Raw genomic sequence first — 21736 nt, 5'->3', positions numbered from 1 at the left:
GGTATGTGACAAATACAATTTAATTTGAGTTGAAATTACGTAACCATGTCCAAACAAATTGCCTCTCCCAATGGCATTTATATAATCAGTCAGTCAATCTGTTTTCAGATCAGAAAATGTTAACTCCAATTGTCAATTATGGCTGCAGTTTTGACTTCATCAAACCATGAAACACCTACAGTGCATTTCAATAAAAGGACACTGAGATGCGTCATACGGGTGGACAAAATGATCCACAACCACGCAGTATGACTCCAATCAGCAGCTGTGTTGATTGCAGACCTGGGTTCATAGGATTTACATTTTTGGGACTGTTCCATTGGTTTCATTTAGCTAGGTAAGCTTAATCAAGTGCAACTAAAGTATGCTAAACCAAAACAAAATATTGTTTGAACCCAGATGTGGTTGATTGTGACACTCTGCTTTTGACTGCTAATCAGAGTTGAAGGACTTGAGCGTTGACATTTGAACATTGGGCCTGTGATAGTGGAAGATATGAGATAACAAACCACGGACCGCTTCGGGGGTGACTCAGACACAGCCAGACACAGAGGATGTTTTGAGGGCAGAACACAGCACTAATACGAATAAGGAGCTTATTTCATTTTCATTTTCAGAAAAAGCATCTGGCGATGCCATGACACTATCCTCCTAAAAAAAATAGCAGTAGTTTGGTGGTTAATTTTCAGCATCTAGGAACATTTAAGATCATTTGAAAATAAGTATACTCATAAATCCCTTGTGGTTGTGTTGCAGATTCTGCTCAGTCTTTTCGTGGCTGTCATCCTTGATAATCTAGAGTTGGATGAAGACTTGAAGAAACTCAAACAAGTAAGTTCTGGGTTTCCTTTTAGGTTATTGACATGTTGTTCAGACTTTTCCCCGTGTCATTATATCTAATTGAATCTGGTATTACAAAAATAGTTCACCCCAATGTGTATCAAACATTTTCATGCCTAAGAAGAAGTGATACTGGATTCTAGAGTCTAGCTGAATCTATACAGTTGCCATACAGAATCCATACAGAGTATTTCCAATTCATTTAGTATTGACACCTGCACATTCCCAATATTGTGAATCAATGGTGCTCAAGCCTTGATCCTTGAATCCTTAGTATCCATCCGGAAACTAAAGCTGGTCTACAGTCCTCCCACTCTCAACATTCCCTACATATGGATCGCCTTTGACTTTATGAACTTTGGAATGGCCTCCTGTGTTTAGTATCACATGACATCACCACTAGTCGAGCGTGAACATATGCCAATGATGTGTATACACCTTTCAGTGTGTGCACACTTTTCTTTTTACCACTACATAATTGACATTCTCAGATTTGAGAGGAGTTCCCTTCTAGCTAAAATATCAATATGTCACATCACATGGTCATTGTTTCATTACTTTGATTGTTGTTGCATGATAATAATTACCATCATGTCAGGGTTCCACAGTGAGATGGAATAGCCTCAGATATTGTCACAATATGTGGGCCGACTTACTAACTGATCTCTCATTTCTCACTAACTGATCTAACTGATCTCTAACTGATCTCTCATTTGTCCATCTTTGTGTGGCTGTTGTGTTCCATCATGACTCATTGTGCAATTAGTGTGAAAAAGCAGTGCTATGCACTCGGCAGTTACGTTCTGTAAGCTTGTGTGGCCTACCACTTCGTGGCTGACCCGTTCTTGCTCCTAGACGATTCCACTTCACAATAACAGCACATACTGTTGACCGGGGCAGCTCTTGCAGGGCAGATTTGATGGTGCTACATTGAAAGTGACTGAGCTCTTCAGTAAAGACCTTTCTACTGCCAATGTTTATCTATTGAGATTGCATAGCTGTGTGCTCGATTTTATACACCTGTCAGCAACGGATGTGACTTAAATAGCCGAATCCACACATTTTAAGGTGTGTTCTCATACTTTTGTGTATACAGTGCATTTGGAAAGTATTCAGACCCCTTCCCCTTTTCCACATATTGTTACGTTACAGCCTTATTCTAAAAGGGATTAAATAAATTGTTTCCTTTATCAATCTACACACAATACTCCATAATGACAAAGCGAAAACAGGTTGTAATGTATTAAAAGCAAAAAACTGAAATACCTTATTTACTTAAGTATTCATACCCTTTGCTAGGAGACTCAAAATTGAGCTCCGGTGCATCCTATTTCCATTGATAATCCTTGAGATGTTTCTACAACTTGATTGGAGTCCACCTGTGGTAAATTTAATTGATTGGAAACACACCTGTCTATATAAGGTCTCACAGTTGACAGAGCATGTCAGAACAAAAACCAAGCCATGAGGTCGAAGGAATTGTCCGTAGTTCACCGAGACAGGATTGTGTCAAGGCACCAATTTTTTTTTACAGCATTGAAGGTCCCCAAGAAAACAGTGGGCTCCCTCATTCTTAAATGGAAGAAGTTTAAAACCACAATGACTCTTCTTAGAGCTGACCACCTAGACAAACTGAGCAATTGGGGGAGAAGGGCCTTGGTCAGGGAGGTGACCAAGAACCCAATGGTCACTCTGACAGTGCACCAGAGTTCATCTGTGGGGATGGGAGAACCTTCCAGGACAACCATCTTTTCAGCACTCCACCAATCAGGCCTTTCTGGTAGAGTGGCCATAAAGTAAAAGGCACGCTTGGTGCCTTTTGGAGCCACCTAAAGTACTCTCAGACCATGAGAAACAAGATTATCTGGTTGGCCTGAATGCCAAGTGTCACGTCTTGAGGAAACCTGGCACCATCCCTACGGTGATGCATGGTGGAGGCAGCATCATGCTGTGGGGAAGTGTTTCAGCGGAAGGGACTGGGAGGATCAAGGGAAAGATGAACAGAGCAAAGTACAGAGAGATCCTTGATGAAAACATTCTCCCGAGCACTCAGGACCACAGACTGGGGTGAAGGTTGATCTTCCAACAGGACAACAACCCTAAGCACACAGCCAAGACATTCTCCCGAGCACTCAGGACCACAGACTGGGGTGAAGGTTGATCTTCCAACAGGACAACAACCCTAAGCACACAGCCAAGACAATGCAGGAGTGGCTTCGGGACACGACTCTGAATGTCCTTGAGTGGCCCAGCCAGAGCCCAGACTTGAACCCGATCGAACATCTCTGGAGAGACCTGAAAATAGCAGTACAGCGACGCTCCCAATCCAACCTTACAAAGAGAGAGGATCTGCAGAGAAGAAAGGGAGAAACTCCCCTAATACAGCTGTGCCAAGCTTGTAGCGTCAAACCCAAGAAGACTCGAGACTGCAATCGCTGTCAAGGTGCTTCAACAAAGTACTGAGTAAAGGGTCTGGATACTTATGTAAATGTTGCTGTTTTTTAATTTTTAATTAATGCACAAAACATTTTTTTAAACTGTTGTTGCTCTCTCATTATGGGGTATTATGTGTAGACTGATGAGAAAATAAATGATTGAATCCATTTTAGAATAAGGCTGTAACTTAAACAAAATGTGGAAAAAGTCAAGGTGTCTGAATACTTTTCGAGTATTTGTGTATCTAACTTTCACACTCATCATTATTTACGATTCATTCATGATTATCCGTAATCATTGTATCATCCACATTAATGTAAAACTGTTTCGAAACGTGTACACACAGAAGTGAATTTTGTCCGAATACTTTTGGTCCCCTAAAAAGGAAAGACTATTAACAAAAAGCTCTGTAATTTCTAAACAGTTCACCTGATATGGATAAATACCCTCACATTAAAGCTGACAGTCTGCACTTTAACTTCATCGTCATATTATATCAAATCCAATGTGCTGGAGTAAAGAGCCAAAATATCAAATCATCTGTTACTGTCCTAATACTTTTGTTGCTCATTGTATATTTCACTGTTCATATCATGTGTATGTTTTTGGTGGAGATTTGAATGGATGAATGTGATGTAATGTGTGTTATTTTCCACTGTGATGCTACCACATCTCAACCAGAAATGTTTCGGATAGACTTTTGGGTATTTCCTTAAACCAATGTCAATCAAATGATCAATCGATCGATCAAGCCAATCAATCGAACAAACTATGATTTAAGTGTATATTTTTTTTTGTTAGAACTGAAAACTTTTTTTTTTACTGAAAAGCCAGTCAAAACTGACAAGCCATATATCAATGATACTTTCCTGGGGAACCTTGACACACAAAGCTCATGCATGCATGATCTTCCCTGGGACATTGTTAATCCTTTCCTTTTCACAGTCTGCCGCGCCCGTAGACAATTGCCATGCTCAAATTAATTGGAAATAATGGAAAAACAAATTGAAGGTGAATAATCTATTCAAAATGTGTATTCATGCAAATCTTTGAACTCAGTATAGGTATTAGAGTTTTTGGATTCAAACTGCCTTTGCAGATATCGGAAAGTGGAGGCAATCACAGGCAGCTTTTGATCTAAGCAGGAGGTCGAAACATTGATGGAATGATGTTCACAGTTCACGTTGTTCATAATGTCATAGGCGTTTCCCTGTGTGTGTGTGTGTGTGTGTGTGTGTGTTTCCCAGTGTGTGTGTGTTTCTCAGAAATGTTAACAGCAAAACCATTCAAACATGCCATTGTATTTCAATTCCATCTATAAAAGCTGTGTGTGTACAGTTGGCTGTGTGAGTGTGGAAATGTATACTTTGTTCATGTGGTACAGAGTTCATGTTAACAACGGTAGATTGAACAATATTACATTGACATTTCCATCCAAGAGCCTTGATATATTGCCTTGATATATTGCCTTGATATATTGCCTTGATATATTGCTCAGTAAGGACTCATGTATATCTTTGAAATATGCCTACCTGTCTTTAGCTATCTCTTTATGATGTGCTGTAGTTAGAAACATAGTGAGTTAAGTCATGATACTTAAATGATTCAAGCAAGTCCTGATACGCAAATGATTTAAGCGAGTCACGATACACTATATATACAAAAGTATGTGGACACACCTTCAGATTATTAGATTAGTCTATTTCATCCCGTTGCTGACAGTATAACATCGAGCACACAGCCATGCGAACTCCATGACCAAACATTGGCAGTAGAATGGCCTTACTGAAGAGCTCAGTGACTTTTAACATGGTGCCGTCATAGGATGCCACCTTTCTAACAAGGTTGTCAAAATGTCGACCCTGCTAGAGCTGCCCCAGTCCACTGTACGTGCTGTTATTATGAAGTGGAAATGTCTATGAGCAACAACGGCTCAGCTGCGAAGTGGTAGGCCACACAAGCTTACAGAGCGGGACTGCCAAGTTCTAAAGCAGGAGCACACAAGCCTAAAATTACCATCAAGCGTCGGCTGGAGTGGTGTAACGCTTGCTGCCATTGGACCCTGCATCAGTGGAAATGCAAATGCATAGTGCCAACTGTACCGTTTGGTTGAGGAGGAATAATGGTCTGGGGCTGTTTTACATGTTTTTCATGGTTCGGGCCCCTTAGTTCCAATGAAGGGAAACAGCATACAATGACATTCTAGACAATTCTGTGCTTCAGTTTAGGGAAGGACATTTCCTGTTTCAGCATGACAATGCCACCATGCATAAAGCAAGGTCCATACAGAAATTGTTTGTTGAGATCGGTGTCGAAGAACTTGACTGGCCTGCACAGAGCCTTGACCTCATCCCCATCCAACACCTTTGGGATGAATTGGAACGCTGACTGTGCCTAATCCCCCAACATCAGTGCCCGACCTTACTAACCCTTACTAATGCTGTTGTGGCTGAATGGGAAGCAAGTCCCTGCGGCAATGTTCCAACATCTAGTTGAAAGCCTTCCCAGAAGAGTGGAGGCTGTTATAGCAGCAAAGGAAGGACCAACTCCATATTAATGCCCATGATTTTGGAATGAGATGTTTGACGAGCAGGTGTCCACATACTTTTGTCCATGTTGTGTATCTTCCCTTACCAAACTGCATATTTTAGATTGGCCTTTTATTGTCCCCAGCTCAAGGTGGACCTATATAATGATCATTCTCTTTAATCAGCTTCTTGATATGCCACACATGTGGTGGATTATCTTGGCAAAGGAGAAATGATCACTAACAGGACTGTAAACAAATTTGTACACATTTTAGAGAGAAAAGATTTTTATGCGTATGGAACATTTCTGGGATATTTTAGTTCAACTCATTAAACATGGGACCAACACTTTTCAAGTTGCGGTTATAATTTTGTTCTGTTTAAAAAAATAAAAAATGATTATTTGACCCCTTTTTCTCCACAATTTTGTTGCATCGAATTGGTAGTTAGAGTTCTGTCTAGAGGTCGACCGATTATGATTTTTCAACGGCGATACCGATTATTGGAGGACCAAAAAAAGCCGATACCGATTAATCGGCCAATTTTTATATACAGTTGAAGTCGGAAGTTTACATGCACCTTAGCCAAATACATTTAATCTCAGTTTTTCACAATTCCTGATATTTAATCAGAGTAAAAAAATCCCTGTTTTAGAACAGTTAGGATCACCACTTTATTTTAAGCATGTGAAATGTCAGAATAATAGTAGACAGAATGATTTATTTCAGCTTTTATTTCTTTCATCACATTCCCAGTGGGTCAGAAGTTTACATACACTCAATTGGTATTTGGTAGCGTTGCTTGCTTTGGTCAAATGTTTTGGATAGCCTTCCACAAGCTTCCCACAATAGGCTTGGTGAATTTTGGCCCATTCCTCCTGACAGAGCTGGTGTAAGAGAGTCAGGTTTGTAGGCGTCCTTTTTCAGTTCTGCCCACAAATTTTCAATAGGATTGAGCTCAGGGCTTTGTGATGGCCACTCCAATACCTTGACTTTGTTGTCCTTAAGCCATTTTGCCACAACTTTGGAAGTATGCTTGGGGTCATTGTCCATTTGGAAGACCCATTTGTGACCAAGCTTTAACTTCCTGACTGATGTCTTAAGGTGTTGCTTCAATATTTCCACATAATTTTCCTACCTCATGATGCCATCTATTTTGTGAAGTGCACCAGTTCCTCCTGCAGCAAGCACCCTCACAAGATGATGATGCCACCCCCGTGCTTCACGGTTGGAATGTTGTTCTTCGGCTTGCAAGCCTCCCCCTTTTCCCTCCAAACATAACGATGGTCATTATGGCCAAACAGTTCTATTTTTGTTTCATCAGACCAGAGGACATTTCTCCAAAAAGTATGATCTTTGTCCCCATGTGCAGTTGCAAACTGTAGTCTGGCTTTTTTATGGCGGTTTTTGGAGCAGTGGCTTCTTCCTTGCTAAGCGGCCTTTCAGGTTATGTCGATATAGGACTCGTTTTACATTTTCACAAGGTCCTTTGCTGTTGGCCTGGGATTGATTTGCACTTTTTGCACCAAAGTACATTTATCTCTAGGAGACAGAACGCAACTCCTTCCTGAGCGGCTGCGTATGACGGCTGCGTGGTCCCATGGTGTTTATACTATACTATTGTTTGTACAGATGAATGTGGTACCTTCAGGCGTTTGGAAATTGCTCCCAAGGATGAACCAGACTTATGGAGGTCTACAATTGTTTTATGATGTCTTGGCTGATTTCTTTTGATTTTCCCATGATGTCAAGCAAAGAGGCACTGCATCTGAAGGTAGTCATTGAAATACATCCACGGGTACACCTCCAATTGACTCAAATGATGTTAATTAGCCTATCAGAAGCTTCTAAAGCCATGACCTCATTTTCTGGAATTTTCCAAGCTGTTTAAATGCACAGTCAAGTTAGTGTATGTAAACTTCTGACTTACTGGAATTGTGATACACTGCATGGTAAGTAAAATAATCTGCCTGTAAACAATTGTTGAAAAAATGTCTTGTGTCATGCACAAAGTAGATGTCCTAACCGTCTTTCCAAAACTATAGTTTTTTAACAAGAAATGTGTGGAGTAGTTTAAAAACAAGTTTTAATGTCTCCAACCTAAGTTTATATAAACTTCCGACTTCAAGTGATATATTTGTAATAATGACAATTACAACAATATAGAATGAACACTTTTATTTTAACTTAATATAATGCATCAGTAAAATCAATTTAGCCTCAAATAAATAATGAAACATGTTCAATTTGGTTTAAATAATGCAAAAACAAAGTGTTGGAGAAGAAAGTAAAAGTGCAATATGTGCTATGTAAAAAATATAATGTTTAAGTTCCTTGCTCAGAACATGAGAACATATGAAAGCTGGTGGTTCCTTTTAACATGAGTCTTCAATCTTCCCACTTAAGAAGTTTTAGGTTGTAGTTATTATAAGAATTATAGGACTATTTCTCTCTGCACCATTTGTATTTAATATACCTTTGACTATTCAATGTTCGTATAGGCATTATAGGATTGCCAGCCTAATCTCGGGAGTTGATAGGCTTGAAGTCATAAACCGCGCTGTGCTTCAAGCATTGCGAATAGCTGCTGGCAAACGCAGGAAAGTGCTTGTTTGAATGAATGCTTACGAGCTTGCTGCTGCCTACCTCCGCTCAGTCAGACTGCTCTATGAAATTATAGACTTAATTATAATATAATTAACACACAGAAATATGAGCCTTAGGTCATTAATATGGTAAAATCCGGAAACTATATTTTCGAAAACTTTCTTTCAGTGAAATACGGAACCGTTCCTTCCGTATTATATTGACCTGGTGGCAACCCTAAGTTTAAGTATTGCCGTAACATTGCACAACCTTCAATGTTATGTCATAATTATTTAAAATTCTGGTAAATTCATTACGGTCTTTGTTAGGAAGAAATGGTTTCACACAGTTCTCAACGAGCCAGGCGGCTCAAACTGCTGCATATAGTCTGACTCTGCTTGCACTGAACGCAAGAGAAGTGACACAATTCCCCTTGTTAATATTGCCTGCTAACATTATTTTTTTAAACTAAATATGCAGGTTCAAACAAATATACTTGTGTATTGATTTTAAGAAAGGCATTGATGTTGATGGTAAGGTACATTGGTGCAACAATTGTGCTTTTTTCATGAATGCGCTTTTGTTAAATCATCACCCGTTTGGCGAAGTAGGCTGTGATTCGATGCACCGCATTGATTATATGCAACATAGGAGAAGCTAGTTAAACTAGTAATATCATCATGTGTAGTTAACTAGTGATTATGTTAAGGTGGATGTTTTACAAGTTTATTGCTAGCTAGCACCTTACCTTGGCTCCTTGCTGCACTCGCGTAACAGGTGGTCAGCTTGCCACGCATTCTCCTCGTGGATTACAATGTATTCGGCCATAATCAGCGTCCAAAAATGCCAATTACCGATTGTTATGAAAACTTGAAATCGGCCCCAATTAATCGGCCATGTCGATTAGTCGGTCGACCTCTAGTCCTGCCCCATCGTTGCAAGCCGCGGCCTGTTGCGACAGAGCCTGGACTCAAACCAGGTTCTCTAGCACTGCGATGCGGTGCCTTAGACCACTTCGCCACTCGGGAGGCCCTCAATTTTGTTCAGTTTAAATAAGAAGATGTACCATAGGCCTACATATATAATTGTTTTTGCTAAATTTCTTCTTCTTATATGTACTACTAAAGTTAAAAAGCATTGGATTGGTGTAAACAGGGGCGAGAGAGAGTTTTGTTCCACCATATTTTTGGGACTAGTCTCTGAGCTTTTCCTTTTCAATACAAGTCACATTGAGATTGACTATAATTTATATTTAACCTAACCTAAGCTATGACCTGACCCATCACCGTATGAATTACTGCCCCAGCACCAAGAAGTGACATCCCAAAAAATACTATACAACACGAATGTGACCAATTCAGTCTTATGTAGCAACATTTTAAATGGTGTTTTTAACATTGGATTAAAAGTAAAGAGTCAGAGCTAGAAAATGGTATGTCATGCACTATAGGAACTATAGGAATGTAATTCTGCTTTGAAAGTTGACCAACTTGAAACATCACTTTTGAGAATATGGACCTTGAATGTTTTGGCTAACCTACAGGAGCGCTCTTTTTTGTTCACACCCATTCAGCATCGTTCACACACTCTTAAGCCTTAGCTCGACCCATCTCTTTAAGGATTCACATGTGAGGCCATGTACTAAACAGAGTTAGTAAGGTAGTGTACTAAACAAACAAAGATTAAGATTAAAGGCTGGTTTATACTACGTCTATTGGCCGTGGTCACAGTGACATCATGAACATTCTATTGTCGTCCGACATCAAACTTGTAGTTATGAAAAAGTATAAACACAAAAACTACAGGCTGCATGACATCAACAGACTGGTGGTCCAAAATAACTAGTGTAATTTAACCATTAAACACACTCCTTTAAAAACGAATTTAGTATGCAATGCAGGAAACCAGGCACTAAAAGCAACTTTCTAAACAATGTTTACTTTGTTTCTAGCTTGTTAGCTAGCTAGCTAATGTTTAGTTAGCTAACTAGTCAGTTCAAATAGAGACCATATCATATACAGTACCAGTCAGAATTCTGGACATACCTACTCATTCAAGGATTTTATTTATTTGTACTATTTTCTACTATCACGACTCAGGAAATGACCCAGATGTAGACACAGGAGGCGGATATTACAGTTCTCAGATTATTTATTATAGTACGGGGAAAAGGGCAGGTTGAGGACAGGCAGGGGTTCGTGATCAGGTCAGAGTCAGACAGGTACAGAACGGCAGGCATGCTCGGCGTCAGGGCAGGCAAGGGTTCGTGATCAGGTCAGAGTCAGGCAGGTACAGGACAGCAGGCAGGCTCGGGGTCAGGGCAAGCAGAGGTTTGTAATTAGGTCAGATTCATGCAGGTACAGGACAGCAGGCAGGCTCGGGGTCAGGGCAGGCAGAAATGGTCAGAACCAGGAAACCTAAGAAACAAACACTTGAAAAACGGGAAAGCACGCTGGTAAGACCTGACAAGACGAACTGGCAACAGACAAACAGAGAACACAGCTCAGGGGAAGATGGGCGACACCTGGAGACAAGCACAAAGACATCAGGGTGTGACATCTACATTGTAGAATAATAGGGAAGACATCAAAACTTTGAAATAACACATAGAATCATGTAGTAACCAAAAAAGTGTTAAGCAAATCAAAATATATTTTTGATTTTAGATTTTTTAAAGTAGCCACCCTTTGCCTTGATGACAGCTTTGCACACAATTTGAATTCTTTCAACCAGCTTCATGATTCCATATGTGTTATTTCATAGACGTTGATGTCTTCACTATTATTCTACAATGTAGAAAATAGTAAAAATAAAGAAAAACCCTTGAGTAGATGTGTCCAAACTTTTGAATGGTACTGTACATGGATGAACACTTCTCCCCTTCTGTCACAGATGTCATGGTTGCCCTTAGTTTGAAGATGTAATCCGGAGAGAGGTGTTTTATATAACAGCCTTCTGTGTGTTAACTTTTCCACTCCCTCTGCATATTTGCAATCAAATGCCATAATTTTCTCCATCTCCTTAGCTATCATACTCTAGTTCCACCGGGAATTCCACTGATTTCAGAACTCGGTCCTCCAGAAAGTGGAGAGCAACAATTTTACAGTTCTACTACGTGAGCTAGAAGCAGTGCTAGAAAGGATTACCTACACATACTGAGCAGCTACGGGTGGGTGCTGCTATGGTGACCAGTGAGCTGAGATAAGGCAGGGCTTTACCTAGCAAATACTTATAGATGACCTGGAGCCAGTGTGTTTGGCAACGTATATGAAGCGAGGGCCAGTCAATGAGAGCATACAGGTCGCAGTGGTGGGTAGTATATGGGGCTTTGGTGACACTGTGATAGACTGCATCCAATTTGCTGAGTAGAGTGTTGGAGGCTATTTTGTAAATGACATCGCCAAAGTCAAGGATCGATAGGATAGTCAGTTTTACGAGGGTATGTTTGGCAGCATGAGTGAAGGATGCTTAGTTGCGAAATAGGAAGCCGATCCTAGATTTAATTTTGGATCGTAGATACTTAATGTAAGTCTGGAAGGAGAGTTTACAGTCTTACCAGACACCTAGGTATTTGTAGTTGTCCACATATTCTAAGTCAGAACCGTCCAGTGTAGTGATGCTAGACGGGCGGGCAGGTGCAAGCAGCGATTGGTTGAAGAGCATGCATTTTGTTTTAATTGCATTTAAGAGCAGTTGGAGGCCACTGATTTAGAGTTGTATGGCATTGAAGCTCGTCAGGAGGTTAGTTAAAACCTCTTAGTAGTTAGGGTGCATTTTTTCAACTTTTTGATAAAAAGCGTGCAAAATGTCAACGTCCTGCTACTCATGCCAGGAATATAGTATATGCATATGATTAGTATGTGTGGATAGAAAACACGCTGAAGTTTATAAAACTGGTTAAATCATGTCTGTGACTATAACAGAACTTGTGTAGCAGGCAAAACCCCAAGGAAAAACGATTCAGAAAAAAAAGATATATCCCTCCGCCAGTTCCCTGTATTGTCTGTCAAGGGAAAATAGATAGCGCCCAGTTTACAGTTCCTACAGCTTCCACACGATGTCGCCAGTCTTGGGAATTGGGTTGAAGTTAATCCTTGGTGAAATGAAGAATAGGCACTTCCTGTCAGTGGGTACACGCTGGATGGTTATGAAAGAGAGAAAATCGTCCATGCTTTGTTGACTTGCAGCTATTGAATACAGATCGCCCCGTCATCATTTTGATCGATTATTAACGTTTACAAATGCCTAAAGTTGGATTACAAAAGTAGTTTGAAGTATTTTGGCAAAGTTTATAGGCAACTTTTAAACATTTTTGTAATGACGTTGCGTTTTGGAAAGCTGTTTTTTTCTGGATCAGACGGGCTATATAAATGGACATTTTGGGTATACATGGACGGATTTAATCGAAAAAAAGAACCAATTGTGATGTTTATGGGACATATTGGAGTGCCAACAAAGAAGCTCGTCAAAGGTAATGCATGTTTTATATTTTATTTCTGCGTTTTGTGTAGCGCCGGCTATGCTAATTCTTTTGTTTACACCTCCTTCAGGTATTTCGGGAGGGTGCATGCTATCAGATAATAGCTTCTCATGCTTTCGCCAAAAAATATTTTTAAAATCTGACATGTTGGCTAGATTCACAACGAGTGTAGCTTTAATTGACTACCCTGCATGTGTGATTTAATGAAAGTTTGAGTTTTATCGAGTACTATTAGCATTTGGCGCTATGCATTTCCATTTCCTGTTGGCTAGGTGAGACGCTGGCGTCTCAGTGGCTGTAAGAGGTTAACACAGTGTCCAAAGAAGGGCCAGAGGTATACAGAATGGTGTCGTGTGCGTAGAGGTGGATCAGGGAATCACGAACAGCAAGAGTTGATGTATACAGAGAAGAGAGTCAGTCCAAGAATTGAACGCTGTGGCACCCCCATAGAGACTGCCAGAGGTCCGGACAACAGGCACTCTGATTTGACACACTGTTTGTTAACTTGGCTTTCGAAGACCTTAGAAAGGCAGGGTAGGATAGATATAGGTCTGTAACAGTTTGGGTCTTGTTCATCTCGGCCTTTGAAGAGGGGGATGACCCCAGCAGCTTTCCAATCTTTGGGGATCTCAGACGATACGAAAGAGAGGTTGAACAGGTTAGTAATAGTGGTTGTAGCAATTCTGGCGGAATTAGAGGGTCCAGATTGTCTAGCCCGGCGGATTTTTATGGGTCCAGCTATCTGGATTTGGCTTAAGGAGAAATGGGGGAGGCTTGGGCAAGTTGCTGTGAGGGGTGCAGGGCTGTTGACTGGGTTATGGTTAGCCAGGTGGAAAGAATTGCCAGCCGTAGAAAAATGCTTGTTGAAATTATCAATTATCATGGATTTATCGGTGCTGACAGTGTTTCCTAGCCAAAGTGCAGTGGGCAGCTTGGAGGAGGTGTGCTGCTCGCTGAAGTGTTTTAGGGAGCGTTTGACAATGATGGGGTGGTTGTTTGACCACAGACCCATTACGGACGCAGGCAATGAGGCAGTGATCACTGAAATCCTGGTTGAAGACAGCAGAGGTGTATTTGGAGGGCAGGTTGGTCAGGACGATATCTACGAGGGTGCCCGTGTTTATGGATTTGGGGTTGTACCTGGTAGGTTCATTGACAATTTGTGTGAGATTGAGGGCATCTAGCTTAGATTTTTAGACGGTCGGGGTGTTAAGCGTGTCCCAGTTTAGGTCACCTAACAGTACGAGCTCTGAAGGTGGATGAGGGGCAATCATTTCACATATAGTTTCCAGGGCACAGCTGGGGGCTGCGGGTGTTCTCTAGCAAGTGGAAACGGTGAGAGACTTGTTTCTGGAAAGGTGTATTTTTAGAAGCTTGAGTTGGTTTGCCACAGACCTGGATAGTATGATGGAACTCTGCAGGCTATCTCTGCAGTAGATTGCAACTTCGCCCCCTTTGGCACTTCTATCTTGTCGGAAAATTTCATAGTTAGGGATGGAAATTTCTGGATTTTTGGTGGCCTTCCTAAGCCAGGATACAGACACGGCAAGGACATCCGGGTGGGCCGAGTGTGCTAAAGCAGTGAATAAAACAAACTTAGGGAGTAGGCTTCTAATGTTAACATGCATGAAACCAAGGCTTTTACAGTTACAGAAGTCAACAAATGAGAGTGCCTAGGGAATGGGAGTGGAGCTAGGTGCTGCAGGGCCTGTATTAAACTCTACAGGAACAGAGGAGGAGTAGGATAAGGTTATGGCTAAAGACTATAAGAACTGATTGTCTAGTGCGCTGGGAACAGAGAGTAAAAGGAGCACGTTTCTCGGCGCGGAAGAATGGATTCAAGGCATAATGTACAGACAAAGGTATGGTAGGATGTGAATACAGTGGAGGTAAACCTAGGCATTGAGTGACGATGGGAGAGGTTTTGTCTCTAGAGACACCATTTAAACCAGATGAGGTCACCGCATGTGTGGAAGGTAAGCTAAGGCATATTGAGCAGGGCTAGAGGCTATATAGTGAAATAAGACAATAATCACTAACCAAAACCGCAATGAACAAGGCATATTGACATTAGGGAGAGGCATGCGTAGCCAAATGATCATAGGGACCAGTGAGTAGCTAGGCGAGCTGGAGACACAGCGATTCAGACAGTTAGCGGGCCGGAGCTAGCAGAAGGGCTTTAGGATGGATCAGCCTGGGCTCCGTGTAGGCAGTAAAAGGGTCCAGGCCAATTGGCAAAATAGGTATTGTAGCATAAAGGAGTGGCTCTTCAGCTAGCCAGGAGATGGGCCTAGCACAAGGTTTGTTCCCAGGTAACTGGTGCTTGCTTCGGGACAGAGACGTTAGCCAGGAGTAGCCACTCGAATAGCAGCTAGCTAGCTGCGCTGATCCAGGTGAAGAGGTTCAGAGCTTGTGGTAGGAATCCGGAGAAATTGAGATTTGGAGGAGAAAAAGCAGTCCGGTATGCTCTGGATTGAATTGCGCTGTGCAGACTGGCAGGAGTTGACCGGGCTAAGGTTAGCTGATGACTACTAGCAGTGGCTAACTGACTACTCGCTGGTAGCTAGCTATGCCAAGTTTCCTGAAACAAGTCACAAATGGATCCTACCCTCCCACGCATGCTTTCTATTCTTAACACTAAAAATGAAACTATAGATTGGATACCAGGTGTGTGCAGAGAAAAAAGGCAATATGATTGTATGATGTGTTGTTTATGCGATAATGACATCATCAATAAACCACATGGTCTGAAGCATCTGTCATAGTTAGCTGACTACACCACTGGTTTTTATGGGAACGACTTGCATCTGTCAATGCTGACAGCCCATTTGTCTTTATTTGGGTTTTCTTCTCAGAAAGCGAGGGATGAAAATGGCAGGAAGGTATGTGGATTAGTTCACAGTGATAGAGCAGATTAGGTTTGAACTTTTTTGTTGTTGCCTTTCTTTACGTTGCCTGAGATCTGCAGATCTGCATAACCTGTCTGTCACTTTAGAGAGTGAAAGAGAGAGGAAAGGGAGGGAGAGAAGGAGAGGGAGGGAGAGAGAGAGAGAGAGGGGGAGAATGGACTGTTGCTGGGTGGAACAATTCTCTTCATATTCATTGACTGACAATGTGGATTTAATTTGTCGTCTGCATTCAAGACATCTCAGACACACACACACACACTGTGGGATCATAAGCAATTAGTGAAGACAGGGTAAGCGGAGGTGCTGCTAATGAATGAACACCCGGCCTTTTCCTCCATGCAGATTAGCCTGAGATAACAGGAAGTATTTAATGAGACACGCACTCACACACATCCGTCCACGCTCTGCTCATCAGTACTGATTGGGATAATGCATTTATTGCGTGAAATTAAGTTAGGGGAGTTTTTTAAAATGTAGACAGCCAGACAGAAAGAGAGAGTAAACAGAGTTCAGTAAACATGATAGGAGGAAGCAGGAAGGACAGAGGAGACACCCCCTCAAAGTCAACAGAAATAGCCTTTCCAGGTGCTACTGCTCTCAGTGGAGATAACTTTATTTATTAAGATATGATAAGATGGCATTAATATGGGACAACACCAAATCAATCTGCTTGCTGGTATATACCAGGGTTACTGAACAAAGGTTGCTGCAAGTCGCTCCAGACAACAGAGCGACTACTGTCTGTTAAATTACCTCAAAATGTGAAATATAATATATAAAAATCATGATTTGAACATTTTTCCAATGTTTTCTGTTAAAGTAATTTATGTTACCTTCATGGAAATCCTACATTTATTCCCCTTAATGCTGTTATCTGCTCTCCAAAGCGTTTATTAATGAGACAGACAGGGTTTCAACCCTAGCTCGGTCGTCATCAGGATGGCTTTATCCAGCACTTTTAAAAGTTCATATGGGCCTCCCGGGTGGCGCAGTGGTCTAAGGCACTGCATCCCAGTACTAGCTGTGCCACCAGAGACTCTGGGTTCGAACCCAGGCTCTGTCGCAGCCGGCCGCGACCGGGAGGTCCATGGGGCGACGCACTATTGGCCTAGCGTCATCTGGGTTAGGGAGGGTTTGGCCTTGTCTCATCGTGCACTAGCGACTTCTGTGGCGGGCCTGGCACAGTGCACGCTGACCAGGTACGCTAGGTGCACGGTGTTTCCTCTGACACATTGGTGCGGCTGGCGTCCGGGTTGGATGCGGTTTGGTTTGGTTGTGTTTTGGAGGACGCATGGCTCTCGACCTTTGTCTTTCCCGAGCCTGAGTTGTAGCGATGAGACAGTAACTACTAACAATTGGATACCATGAAAAAGGGGGTACATTTTTTTTTTTAAAGTTCATATTATCTTCACTAGCGATGCACGATATATCGATGAACATATCGGAATCGACCGATATTTGCTTAAAATGCCAACATCGGTATTGGCCGATGTCTAGTTTAAAGCCGATGTTAAAAAACTATTTCAAAGCTACCTTGCATACAGTGCCTTGCGAAAGTATTCGGCCCCCTTGAACTTTGCGACCTTTTGCCACATTTCAGGCTTCAAACATAAAGATATAAAACTGTATTTTTTGGTGAAGAATCAACAACAAGTGGGACACAATCATGAAGTGGAACGACATTTATTGGATATTTCAAACTTTTTTAACAAATCAAAAACTGAAAAATTGGGCGTGCAAAATTATTCAGCCCCCTTAAGTTAATACTTTGTAGTGCCACCTTTTGCTGCGATTACAGCTGTAAGTCGCTTGGGGTATGTCTCTATCAGTTTTGCACATCGAGAGACTGAAATTTGTTCCCATTCCTCCTTGCAAAACAGCTCGAGCTCAGTGAGGTTGGATGGAGAGCATTTGTGAACAGCAGTTTTCAGTTCTTTCCACAGATTCTCGATTGGATTCAGGTCTGGACTTTGACTTGGCCATTCTAACACCTGGATATGTTTATTTTTGAACCATTCCATTGTAGATTTTGCTTTATGTTTTGGATCATTGTCTTGTTGGAAGACAAATCTCCGTCCCAGTCTCAGGTCTTTTGCAGACTCCATCAGGTTTTCTTCCAGAATGGTCCTGTATTTGGCTCCATCCATCTTCCCATCAATTTTAACCATCTTCCCTGTCCCTGCTGAAGAAAAGCAGGCTGCCACCACCATGTTTGACAGTGGGGATGGTGTGTTCAGCTGTGTTGCTTTTACGCCAAACATAACATTTTGCATTGTTGCCAAAAAGTTCAATTTTGGTTTCATCTGACCAGAGCACCTTCTTCCACATGTTTGGTGTGTCTCCCAGGTGGCTTGTGGCAAACTTTAACTGACACTTTTTATGGATATCTTTAAGAAATGGCTTTCTTCTTGCCACTCTTCCATAAAGGCCAGATTTGTGCAATATACGACTGATTGTTGTCCTATGGACAGAGTCTCCCACCTCAGCTGTAGATCTCTGCAGTTCATCCAGAGTGATCATGGGCCTCTTGGCTGCATCTCTGATCAGTCTTCTCCTTGTATGAGCTGAAAGTTTAGAGGGACGGCCAGGTCTTGGTAGATTTGCAGTGGTCTGATACTCCTTCCATTTCAATATTATCGCTTGCACAGTGCTCCTTGGGATGTTTAAAGCTTGGGAAATATTTTTGTATCCAAATCCGGCTTTAAACTTCTTCACAACAGTATCTCGGACCTGCCTGGTGTGTTCCTTGTGCTTCATGATGCTCTCTGCGCTTTTAACGGACCTCTGAGACTATCACAGTGCAGGTGCATTTATACGGAGACTTGATTATACACAGGTGGATTGTATTTATCATCATTAGTCATTTAGGTCAACATTGGATCATTCAGAGATCCTCACTGAACTTCTGGAGAGAGTTTGCTGCACTGAAAGTAAAGGGGCTGAATAATTTTGCACGCCCAATTTTTCAGTTTTTGATTTGTTAAAAAAGTTTGAAATATCCAATAAATGTTGTTCCACTTCATGATTGTGTCCCACTTGTTGTTGATTCTTCACAAAAAAAATACAGTTTTATATCTTTATGTTTGAAGCCTGAAATGTGGCAAAAGGTCGCAAAGTTCAAGGGGGGCGAATACTTTCGCAAGGCACTGTATAACGTAGATAGATACATGATGTAATAACAGCACATTAAATTTTGCACTACACGAGCAACATAGCATTCCTAACCTAGCCCACATTGTCTGCTGTGTGGATCGAGCAGTCAACAAGTCGAGCAGTCATTTGAAAGAGTACAAAAATTTCAACTCAAAAGGTGAAATCCATTAAAGCCATGATAATGGAATTCATTGCCCTTGACAATCAACCGTTGTCTGTCCTGGGTGATGTTGGCTTTCGCCGACTGGTCGAACACCGGTACACACTAGCAAGTTACTCAGTAGTAGCATCACTGCTATTAGCTTCACAACATACTATATGGAACGCCGTTTGGGTCTTTGCGTGTCAAAAAAGTTACAGTAACACTGTCAAAGCTGTATGAAAAAGTCTGCAAACATGCAAACACCAGCCACGAACTATGTTGGTAATAAAGCATAATTTGTTCGACCGCAACATCTGGGGTAGCTAGGTTTAGCTTGGTTCCAATACCTATACAACCAGCCTGAAAACAATTACCGGTAGAAACTGCAGTAATTTTCATTATTCTTAGCAATTATTTAGGAATCCTTGTGAGTAAGTATTAGCTAGGTTGCCACTTGTTGTTCAACTATTGAAATTGAACTTCAGTTCATGAAAATAAATAGCTAGCTAACTACTTAATCCTGTTGCCCAAAGCTAACATTATAAGCAGCCAGCTAGCTTCATCTGGCTAGTGAGGCTCCAATGGACCGGGCTGTGTGTTGTGAAGCTAGCCACAATAAGGATTAGGCACAATAGTGAAATTTGTGGTTTGCTTTCAAAATAAAAGTATGTCATTGACAGTGATGCAAATTAATACAAATAGTAGAATTCTGACATACTTTTATTTTGAAGGCTGACCCCAAAGTCCAGTATTATTGCTAGCTCACATAGATAGGTCCGACCACCATTAATCAAATAAGAACTCTCAAAACAATCAGGGTTATTTTAGATGATGACACCAAGCTATATAGTTAGCTAACTAACTATAGCTACTGAAACAGATTATGTTGTGTTATTTAACACGTCAAATAGTGTTATTTGACGTGTATATTTTTTGACACGCAAAGACCCAAACAGCGTTCTATGGAATCCTGGTTGAGAATGAAACGACTGAACAATGGAACAGCACAGCAAGTAAGTGAAATAAATATTTTACTGGTAATGGGGACATACGTAAATGCCAACAAAATAACGTTTTGGTCAGTGTGATGTGGTGTGTAGCATTTATTTAACTCGGCATTTCAGTTAAGAACAAATTCTTATTTACAATGACGGCCCGGACGATGCTGAGCCAATTGTGCGCCGCCCGATGGGACTCCCAATCGAGGCCAGATGTGATACAGCCTGGATTCGAACCAGGGACTTTAGTGACAGCTCTTGCACTGAGATGCAGTGCCTTAGACCACTGCGTCCGTGTGTGTGTTGACTATTTAACTTTACAAGAATGTTTAAAAGGCCGCAACATTTTTTAAATATTGGTTATTGGTATCGGTATTGTTTTTTTTGGATCCTCTCAAGATCTATCAGGTTGGATGGGGAACATCACTGCACAGCTATTTTCAGGTCTCTCCAGAGATGTTCCATCGGGTTCCATCAGGCTCTGGCTGGGCCAATCAAGGACATTCAGAGACTTGTCCTGAAGCCATTGTCTTGGCTGTGTGCTTAGGGTTGTTGTCCTGTTGGAAGGTGAACCTTCTGAGTGCTCTGGAGCAGGTTTTCATCAAGGATCTCCCTGTTCTTTGCTCCATTTATCTTTCCCTCGATCCTGACTACTCTCTCAGTCCCTGTCACTGAAAAACATTCCCAGAGCATAATGATGCTGCCACCACCATGCATCACCGTAGGGATGGTGCCGGGTTTCCTCCAGATGTGACACTTGGCATTCAGGCCAAAGACTTCAATCTTGTTTTCATCAGACCAGAGAATCTTGTTCCTCATGGTCTGAGAGTCCTTGAGGTTCCTTTTGGCAATCTCCAAGCGGGCTGTCATTTGCCTTTTACTGAGGAGTGGCTTCCGCCTGGCAACTCTACCATAAAGGCCTGGTTCTTGGAGTGCTGCAGAGATGGTTGTCCTTCTGGAAGGTTCTCCCATCTCCACAGAAGAACTCTAGAGCTCTTTCAGAGTGCCCATTGGGTTCTTGGTCACCTCCCTGACCAAGGCCCTTCTTCCCCGATTGCACGGTTTGGCCAGGCGGCCAGCTCTAGGAAGTGTCTTGGTGGTTCTAAACTTCTTCCATTTAAGAATTATGGAAGCCACTGTGTTCTTGGGGACCTTCAATGCTGAAGACAATTTTTGGTACCCTTGCCCAGTTTTGTGCCTTGTCACAGGACCTCACAACAGGGCAACAACGCTGAGCACATAGTCAAGACAACGCAGGAGTGGCTTCAGGACAAGTTTCTGAATGTGCTTGAGTGGCCCAGCCAGAGCCTGAAAATAGCTGTGTGGAGACGCAAACCATCCAACCTGACAGTGCTTGGGATGATCTGCAGCAAAGAATGGGAGAAACTCCCCAAATACAGGTGTGCCAAGCTTTTAGCGCCATACCGAAGAAGACTTGAGTCTGTAAATGCTGCCAAAGTTGCTTCGACAATGTACTGAGTAAAGGGTCTGAATACTTAGGTAAATGTGATATTTCAGCTTTTTGTTTTTAATATAGATTTTTTTAAATGTCTAAAACATTTTTTTGCTATATCCTTATGGGGTATTGTGTGTAGATTGATGAGTGGGAAAAAACAATTTAATCAGTTTGAGAATAGGGCTGTAACGTAACAAAATGTGTTAATA

At 41.7% G+C, this 21736-nt stretch overlaps 1 protein-coding gene across 4 annotated transcripts in view; it reads left to right on the top strand.

Moving 5' to 3' along the window:
- nalcn (sodium leak channel, non-selective) overlaps nt 1-21736 on the top strand; it is a 289782-nt gene that overhangs the window by 171691 nt on the left and 96355 nt on the right. For all 4 annotated transcript variants that reach the window (XM_090215168.1, XM_036958510.2, XM_090215169.1 and 1 more), the window contains one exon: nt 757-831. In XM_090215168.1, the coding sequence (XP_090071294.1) occupies nt 757-831 (75 nt within the window). The remainder of the gene's footprint in view (nt 1-756; nt 832-21736) is intronic.

Source organism: Oncorhynchus mykiss, chromosome 22, assembly GCF_057628025.1.
Source record: "Oncorhynchus mykiss isolate SJ-2025 chromosome 22, ASM5762802v1, whole genome shotgun sequence".
Classification (NCBI taxonomy): domain Eukaryota; kingdom Metazoa; phylum Chordata; class Actinopteri; order Salmoniformes; family Salmonidae; genus Oncorhynchus; species Oncorhynchus mykiss.
This window is presented reverse-complemented; position numbering and strand designations above follow the sequence as displayed.